The 9,515-nt window shown below is 36.9% G+C and overlaps 1 protein-coding gene across 4 annotated transcripts in view; it reads left to right on the plus strand.

The window, feature by feature from the left end:
- The window catches only part of SAMD8 (sterile alpha motif domain containing 8), a 50,266-nt gene extending 45,161 nt beyond the window's left edge, over positions 1–5,105 (plus strand). For all 4 annotated transcript variants that reach the window (XM_077895098.1, XM_077895097.1, XM_077895099.1 and 1 more), the window contains exons 5-6: positions 36–186; positions 353–5,105. In XM_077895098.1, the coding sequence (XP_077751224.1) occupies positions 36–186; positions 353–657 (456 nt within the window). In that variant the 3' untranslated portion in view covers positions 658–5,105. The remainder of the gene's footprint in view (positions 1–35; positions 187–352) is intronic.
- Positions 5,106–9,515: the final 4,410 nt, after the last annotated feature.

Genomic DNA, 9,515 nt, shown 5'->3' on the forward strand with positions numbered 1-9,515 from the left:
GCACTTGAAACACTAATTTGTAGCTTTCTTTATAGATATATGGCAGTGTATGGGAGAAACTGCACCGGGCCTTTGCCATTTGGAGTGGCTTTGGGATGACCCTAACTGGTGTTCACACTTGTGGAGATTACATGTTCAGTGGCCACACAGTCGTCCTAACTATGCTGAATTTCTTTGTCACTGAATGTAAGTATTTCTTTAGTGCTTCCATACATATTAGATGACTGGCTGCAGAGGAGGCTGTTGGAAGGGTGTCAAGTTCTGTGAAGAGTGACAGACTGACCTAAGAAACATGTGACTTAGAAGCATTGGAAAGAATGTGGTTTTAAAACGATCTTTGTCCTTTTCCCAGATACGCCAAGAAGCTGGAATTTCTTGCATACTTTGTCCTGGGTTCTCAACCTCTTTGGAATCTTCTTCATTTTGGCTGCCCACGAACATTATTCCATTGATGTGTTTATTGCCTTTTATATCACGACAAGACTCTTTTTGTACTACCATACTCTAGCCAATACTAGAGCATATCAGCAGAGTAGGAGAGCAAGAATTTGGTTTCCCATGTTTTCTTTTTTTGAATGCAATGTTAATGGTACAGTACCTAATGAATATTGTTGGCCATTTTCAAAACCAGCAATAATGAAAAGATTAATTGGATAAAGTCAATCTTTGTAATGGGTTCATGATTAAATATACAGTAGTTGAAAGTGAATAACTTTGCTTTCTCCTCCTAAGCTGTTCCTGGATGCCTTGCTTTTTGGCTTATATGTTGACAAAGTGAAGTTTCATGTTTTGAGCAAGGCTGTGATTATAGAAATCAAGAAAGAGCAGTCAAGAGTCCTTACATATTCGTTTGAATAGGAAGCTTAAGTAGATGTTTCTGACTCTTCTCTTTTGGCAAATTTAATGTTGTGATTGAAGTCAGGCTGTTACCCTCGCCTGTTGAGTACTTGTATTGAACTTAAGCAATTTGCTGGTTGAAAGTGTTTTTGTTTTGTTTTGCTTAACTTCATTAGGACTCTAGTCAAGAAATAATTTTTTTAAGCTCCTCATTATCTTCAAAGAAAAACCTCCATCAAATGAGCAGTACTTGTTCTTTGAACTAATCTTTTTAAAAATGCAACTGTAGAAAGTGATCTGTATTACTAACAAATAATTTTTGCCTTCTGAACCATCTTTAAGAAAAGTATACTGAACATACCAGGATGCCTGAAAGAAGAAGAGAATGGAAGAGGCCGTACATGAGGTGACAAAGTACAAATATAGTACTGGCATTTTTCTCCAAAGGTGCAACAGAAGATGCAGTTCTTATTTTGTTCTGAGGGTTTAGTGTGACCATCAGTAAGTGTTTATGAGGGAGAAATGGCTGCATCCATAATAATAAAATTGGCTTAATTTTAGTCAGGTAGGTACCTGGAACAACTTTGTGCTATAGTTGTTAGCTAGACATATGACAGCCCAATTTTATGCCTTTAAGTGATGTTATTTAATGAGCAAAATAGTGGAGTGTTTTACTAAATGTTAGATAAAGTTCTAATGTCCGTGAATAGGGAGGTATGCATGCAAAGAATATTTTTTCTGTGATCGAAAAGAACTTTATAACAGGTTGCAGGCATAATACAACTTTTTGGTTTTTGAAATTTGTCATTCTTGGCCATCAGAAGTGAACAGTGTCAGACATATTTGGATATGAAAAGGTTTTGTTATTTTTCATTTTTAAATACAATTGTGTACATACATTCTTTCTGTTTGGTCTTAATTTGGCAGTCAGAAAGTGATACAACATAGTTGCTGTTTACAACACTAGAAATTTAGTACCTTAAGTAATTTGACCATTGTGAAAACATTTGTCACTTTACTTTTTAATGATTTTGGTTAATAGTTATGACAGTAGAACGGTTATGGAATTGGATTTTGAGCCCCAACTGGTTGAGCTTAGCTACTTGGCATATTAATTGTATAGTTTTTACATTCCATTTTAAAACAAGGAGTTAGAAAAAGTGCTGGCATATGAGGTCTAAAATTAGGCCGCTTAGAAGCCCACTCTAATGTGGGTGAAATATTTTATTTTTGCACTTTGAGTCATATTCCCACCCCTGTATAAGTTACAGAGGATCCTGAATGGATTGGACAGGAAAAGAATATTATGCAAACAAGTTTCAACCAGTGCTGAATGACCCCAATTTGAGTCTACTCTTTTTTTTTTTGTTTTTGAGTCTACTCTTAACATTATTTTTTATTTCTCACTTGAGAAATGGTACAAGGCAATTCTAGTTTTATTATGCCTTTAAATCTAATACTTTAGAATCTTATAATATCTTAAATTGTTGATTCTAATATATGCAAGGGACAAAAATGTCAACGTTTCATCTAAGGAAACTGCATAAACATGAGGGATGTTTCCTGTGCTACCCTAGAGCACTTTGACCCTTGAGATAAAAAAAATGTGTAACTGCCATTCTTTCTAAGGGACAAGTAAGACTGTATTTAGCTAGGGAGGGACGAGTGTTGGCTTTTGGAAAAATGTTTGAAAAAAATCTGTGGCAACATTAATTCAAGAATGTCAGATAGTAACTTAATGGTAAATTTCCTAACATCAGTGTTCTTTCCTTCATATGGATTCTATTCTAGAACAAAATAGAAAAAAAAAATTGCAACTAACTTTGCAGAGCTAATGACATTGAGAGTGCCTAACAGTAGACTGCAATGAAGATTATAAAATAAGTTTTCAGCTTTGCATTTATCATATTTGATTTGAGGTAAAGTTAAGGTAAATTTACATTTTATTGTTATAACTAATACAAGGCAGTGTTTACATAAATTAATCATCTCCAAGTCTCTTTCTTGGAAAACTTTGACACAAAATTATTTTCCATTTTTTTTAATGTGAAACCTATATTTTAGTTGTTTTTTGTTTTGTCCACAAATTTCCAGATTTTGTCTTTGTATTTTTTTTTTCTTGTCAAAGTGTAAACCATTGGAAGAGTGGTATTTATATTCACATTTTGGTGTGAATGTGGCCAGGTAGAAAGGCTCCATGCCTTAGATCTATGTATTTTTTTACCCTCTCTACAGCTGCAGGCTTATGAGAGGCTTATATCCTTAAATACTGAGACCTCAGTATAGAAGGAACCAAGAAGACTTTTGGTTTGGGGATACAAACTGGAGGTTATATTGGAAGTCCTTGATTCATTTCTCTATACTCCTGGGGGCAATATAGTCTTTTTATTCTTTTCTTTTTTCTTTTCTTTTCTTTTCTTTTCTTTTCTTTTCTTTTCTTTTCTTTTCTTTTCTTTTCTTTTCTTTTCTTTCTTTTGTCTATGCAGGACATTGTTACTGAAGGGTAATTGAAGTTCACAAGGAGTAGGAGGTTTTGAAGAAGGCAAGTGTGCTGTTATCACTGAATAATTTGGGAGAAATTATTTGGCTGTGCTGGAGAATTCTCAAATGGCTATCCTCTCCATAGTTCTCTATGGCCAGAATTGCTAGGGTAAAAATACAACTTCCATATGCTGGGTATATTTAGTAGTTTGTTGTTTGTTGTTGTTTGTTTGTTTTTAATCAGAGAGCAATGAGAATACACTTAGAACCAATCAGCTAAAGAAATGTGGATTGTTCATGAGAAAAAAATCTGTTGACTGAGAGACCTTCTGGTTGTGTAAGTGGTATGTTTTCTTACTCTGTACCTGCGTAAGTGTTGTTACTTAGAATTCCAAAAATCTTATAATTTGTAAACAGAACAGTGAAGCCAAGTCCTCTTATAGCCAAAATGAAACAGTCTGTTGGAAAAGTGTTATTTATATATTCAAAGTCACATTCATAACAGTAACCTGCTTTGAGTGTATTCAGCAAAAGGCAATGCATCATGAGTTTTTTAGTAAACATTTTTTAAAGATTCTTATTCCAAAATGCTTGAGAACGTTAACCATATTCTTGTTTTAAGTTCTGTGATCTAATAAATTTAATTTTTTGGTAGTCTTTTTGTAGACTTAAGTTATCCCTTACTAAGATCTAATAAATTTAATTTTTTGGTAGTCTTTTTGTAGACTTAAGTTATCCCTTACTAATAGTAATTACTATTACTGTAATTACAGTAATAGTCCTGTGTCAGTTCTTTCAGGTATTCAGGCATTTGAGACAAGAATATTCTTTTATAATAGTCCAATAGCTTTCTTAAACAGTATTGGTTTCTTTTAGATAGTTTCAAAGCCAACAAAGCATGTCAGTTTTAATGCCATCTTCATTTGGCAGTTAAAGATGGTTTGCATTTGTAAAAAGTGTAGCCTGAATTATCCCCATACCTCTCTAGAGACTTGTTAGTAACATCAAGTCAGACTGCTTCAGGTGACCAGTGAGAAAAGAGAGAGGTTGAGGGTTTTTCCCTCTTTGTGTTTGAGTGGTTCTGAATGACTGAAATTACTGTGAAAGTAGGTTTTGGTCTTCCCTCTCACCTCTCACATCCAGTAAATGCTACCAATTTCAAGTAAAACGTGGCTTATTACTTTACATCAAGTTCAGTAAAAATACCTATGAAACCTATAAACCATAATTCAGCTACCAGTAAAGGTGTTTTTAGAATGTGTTCTACCCTAAATTAGCCAAAGACTTTTTATTCAGTATTCCATGTTAAGCATAAGGAAGGGGAGAGAGATGGAATACTATGATCATTTTATTATTTCAAATGTTTCAGTATGAATTACTGGGTTGTCTGAATGGCAGCCGAGCCATGTTAATAATGTCATCTTAAAAATGCTTAATTTTAATAATTTTTTATCTGGAGAATCTATGGATTGTTAGGACAATTGAAGTATTTCTGATATGGAACAAAAGAAGAACTGGTACTTAGTGGGGGAGGCAAAATTAGCTTGGACTAAAGTGGGCATGTTTTGTTTTAAGAACTCTACCTAAATGTAACTCTGTCCACAGAGAAACTAGTATTACTTGAAGATGTGAATGTTCCTGTGGTAGCCATGTCTTGAAGCACAGTGTTGTATATAAGTAAATATATTGATTCTAAATTAAATCCAGATTTAACTAATATATTATTTTATATCTTTGTTGTATTAAAATGTTTAAAAACACTAAAAATAAAACATTTGAAAGTTGAATTGCAGTCTCTTATTTGAAAGTCTTTGCATTACTAATGCAGCTCGTCTATTTTTTATACGGTAAATTTTTGTTTTTAAAGATTTTATTTATTCATGAGAGACACAGAGGGAGAAAGAGGCAGAGACACAGGCAGAGGAAGAAGCAGGCTCCATGCAGGGAGCCCGATGTGGGACTCCAGGATCACGCCCTGGGCTGAAGGCAGATGCAAAACTGCTGAGCCACCCAGGGATCCCCTACGGTAAATTTTTATTTTTGCCAATGATTGGGCCCAGCAACTTTAAATCTTAATATAGTATCTAGTTCCTGGCATTTACAAGTTCTTAGTTGTCTATTAGATAAGCCATTCGCCCTTTCTCCTTTCTATTGTGTACATTAGAAAAGAAAAGTAATCTTCATGAGACCACTAGAAGAATAGTGGATTAAGTTGAGGGGGAGGGAAAAGAAGCAAAAAGCTAATTATTCCTGGACACATTAAAGTTTTTGTTTGTTGGGGATCCCTGGGTGGCGCAGTGGTTTGGCGCCTGCCTTTGGCCCAGGGCGCGATCCTGGAGACCCGGGATCGAATCCCACATCGGGCTTCCGGTGCATGGAGCCTGCTTCTCCCTCTGCCTATGTCTCTGCCTCTCTCTCTTTCTCTCTCTGTGACTATCATAAATAAATAAAAATTAAAAAAAAAAGATTTAAAAAAAAAAAGTTTTTGTTTGTTTGGTTTTGATTTAATTGTAGATTATATAGGAAGATGCCACTATCCTGGCAGGTCAGCTTTGGAAATAATGATGAATGGGGAAAGAAGGGAAAATAGCTCTTAAGAGTAGGGTAGCTCCATAGACCAGAACCATGGAGTAATTGAAACACTAAGCATTGTCATGGGACCTTATGAACTTAATCGTGACTGAACTTATTTTCATGACCATTAGTAATTGTAGCCTCTCTGGTGGTGGCCCCAGCTAGTTTCTCTTGGGAACTCTGGGAAAGAATAATCCAGGATAGACCTAGAGGCTACTTGGTGGAATAGAAAATACACTAGATTTAGACTGGGAGGGCCTGGGTATGGGTTGCATCTCTGCCGTTGATTAAATTAGGCCTTTACTTCCAGCATCACTTAAATTTATGTGTAAAAAGGGGAGAAAAAAATGCCTATCACATAGGTTGTATTAAAGACCAGATATGAAATACTATACCCTTGCTGGCTACTATTAGTAGCAGTTATATAATGCTGAACTATTAGTTGAATTGAGGTCAATAAAACAGGGCCTATGCCTCCAGGAAATTAGTAATCTACCTGGGAATTTGACATGAAAAGGTAGCCAACATTCATTGGTAGAATAAACTCATAGTTTTAAAGCTGCCTGGTTGAACATCTTCAGGGATAGAGGAAAGGGAGTTGAGGAGTTTGTACCATTTTCACACAGAGCTGGTGCTGTACATACTTAGTTTTCCTTGTAGGTTTTCCCTTTGAAAAAAGAGCTGAGGATAGGGGAAGGAAATGTTTGGAAACAGCTGAGTCAATAGATAATTTTCTGTCTTCATTTAATGGTAGCTTGGGAGAGGAAGACTCAGTGGGGACTGAGGGTCCAAGCAGAATTTAGTGTGTAAAACTTGAACTGAGCCCTCTCTGAAGGAAGAATTCTTAAGGACATGATGAAAGGTTTAGAAGACTCCGATTGTCATGCAAAAAATTGGATTTGTGTATGTATTAGGGAACTGTTGACAGGGTATGTGTTTAAAAAAATAGTTTTAAAGATTTGTTATTGGGATCCCTGGGTGGCTCAGCGGTTTGGCACCTGCCTTTGGCCCAGGGCATGATCCTGGAGTCCCGGGATCGAGTCCCGCGTTGGGCTCCCGGCATGGAGCCTGCTTCTCCCTCTGCCTGTGTCTCTGCCTCTCTCTCTCTGTGTGACTATCATAAATAAATAAAAAAATTAAAAAAATAAATAAATAAAGATTTGTTATTTTAGAGAGCATGAGGGTAGGGGGAGGAGCAGAGGGAGAGAGAATCTCAAGCAGATTTCCCCACTCAATGTGGAGCCCAACACAGGCTTGATTCACAAACCCTGAGATCATGACCTGAGCTGAAATCAAGAGTCAGACGCTTAGCTGATTGAACCACCAGGCGCCCCAACAGGGTATGTGTTTTTAATAGAAGCATTGGAATGCCTGTTGACAAGGTCTAAATTGTTGGGACAGGTGTAAGTAGTTTTATAAACAGGAGTCAGTAAAGGGCACAAGTTTAAGTCAAAAAAAATAAAAAAAGGTAGGATGATGGAAAACTACACAAAAGGTCAAACTGGAGATGAAAGAAAGACTACAGACCCCAAGATAGTAGGTCAAGGAACCAGACCTGGGCACAGTTTGTAGGAAGCCTCTCTACCAGCCAAGGAAGATTAATACACCCCAAAAATGAACTGCCAAGTGCTCCTGGCTTGTGTAATATGACTGTAGGATATAATATACCCTGTATCCAAAATTGTCTTTTTTTTTTTTAACAAAGATGATCCTAGATAGGATTTTCTTTTTTTTTTTTTTAAGATTTTATTTATTCATTCATGAGAGACACAGAGAGAGAGAGGGAGGCAGAGACACAGGCAGAGGGAGAAGCAGGCTCCATGAAGGGAGCCCAACGTGGGACTCAATCCCAGGACTCCAGGACCACGCCCTGGGCCGAAGGCAGGCACTAAACCACTGAGCCACCCAGGGATCCCCAAAGTTGTCTTTTTTTTTTTTTTCAAAGTTGTCTTTTTTATGGTCAAGTAGCTCACCCACCCATCCAAGTGCTGGGCAGCCAGGCATAATGTGGAGTGGGAGCCAGCTCTGGTGGAGACTTGAGGAGTGCTGGGGCAAGAGAATGCCTCAGAAAAGCTCAGTTACCACCATCAGCTGTAACTTTGAAGAAGACTACTTGATAGCGGTAAGGCCTCTGCTAGAAGCAGTGTGATATTTAAATCCTGTATGTTCTCAGCATACTTCCTATGAGAGCCAGAAGTATAAAACCACCATGAACTGTTCATATTCCAGACTTAAGAGTCTTGGATCCCACTCTAAAGAAGACACGTGTACCGAATGGTTTTTTAATACAGACAAATCAGCAACCTTCATCAATAAGATGTAAAAGTACCTGAAATTTGATCCTGTTTTTCCACAGAGACTGATTTGGGAGGTCTAGCTGGAGAGCAGTTAGCAGTAGTGATGTGATTTGAGGAACTACAACATGGTGGAAATCACTCCCTCTAGAAAATTGATAAGCCTAACTGTCCAGACAGGATTCTAATTTTTCTTCACTATGGATCACAGGGGTGATCCCTGTGATCTCATTATCTTGCTTTTTTTTTTTTCTTTTTTTAAGATTTATTTATTTTGAAGAGAGTGTGTGCAAGTGAGGGGGCGGGGTAGGGGGAGAGGGACCAAGGGAGAGAAGCAGACTCCCTGCTGAGCCCAGAGCCCAATATGGGCCCATGACCCTGAGCCCATGACCTGAGCCAAAACCAAGAGTCGATGCTCAACCATCTGAGCCACCCAGACACCCATGATTCTTAATATCTTTTTAAAAAGTCATTAATTGTGAGTAATTAATGAACATGGCAACAAACTATATATACTGAAAACTTTTCTTCCCACTCTGTGCCTCAGCCTTTACTTCTTCCAAGAGGCAATTATTTTTAACTAGTATGTTTTCCCAGAGACGTTCCATGCATATTCAAATATATTTTTTCTATTTATTTTTATATAAAATTATAGCATATACACATATATGCACATATATACATGATTTTGCACCCTATTTATTTCACTTAACATATGCCAATGCCTTCTCCTCCAAGGACACACCTTGGTTGAATAAGTTAGGTTTATTACTCATTACAATGAGGGAGAATGCACACCATGGTGAATTACAGGGCATCTCAGCTGGAGGGTGTTGGGAAAGGATTTCTAGGATTTGGATTTGGATTAGATGGTTTGGGAAAAAAGTTTTAAGGAAGTGTGGATTTGCTCTGAATTGGATGCTTTTAGGATGCTGGGGCCATTCTGTGATTGGGTATCTTAATCTTAAGGCAGGAGGATAAATCAAGGCTAATGTCATAATTGGCAAAAAAAAAAAATTTACTCATATTAGGATAGAGGGATATTTGGTCATTTTTATAGTTCCAGTAATGTTCATGTTTTTATCTATGTTCATACATGATTATTGATAGCCTTGTTTTTACCTTAACATTATCATTGTCACAGGTCTCATCATATGAAATTTTTTATGTTCAAAAGGAAAATAATAAGGACTAACTGGGTGCCAGGCCAGCTTTTGGCAACATCCAAGTTCTAACTGATGTCAAGAGCTTCTTTTCTCTTTCCCACATGACATATTAGTATTCTTTCCATATAAGTTCATAAAGAATGCAATTTGCTTCATTCTTAGT

Source organism: Canis aureus, chromosome 4 (genome assembly GCF_053574225.1).
Source record: "Canis aureus isolate CA01 chromosome 4, VMU_Caureus_v.1.0, whole genome shotgun sequence".
NCBI classification, from domain to species: Eukaryota; Metazoa; Chordata; class Mammalia; order Carnivora; family Canidae; genus Canis; species Canis aureus.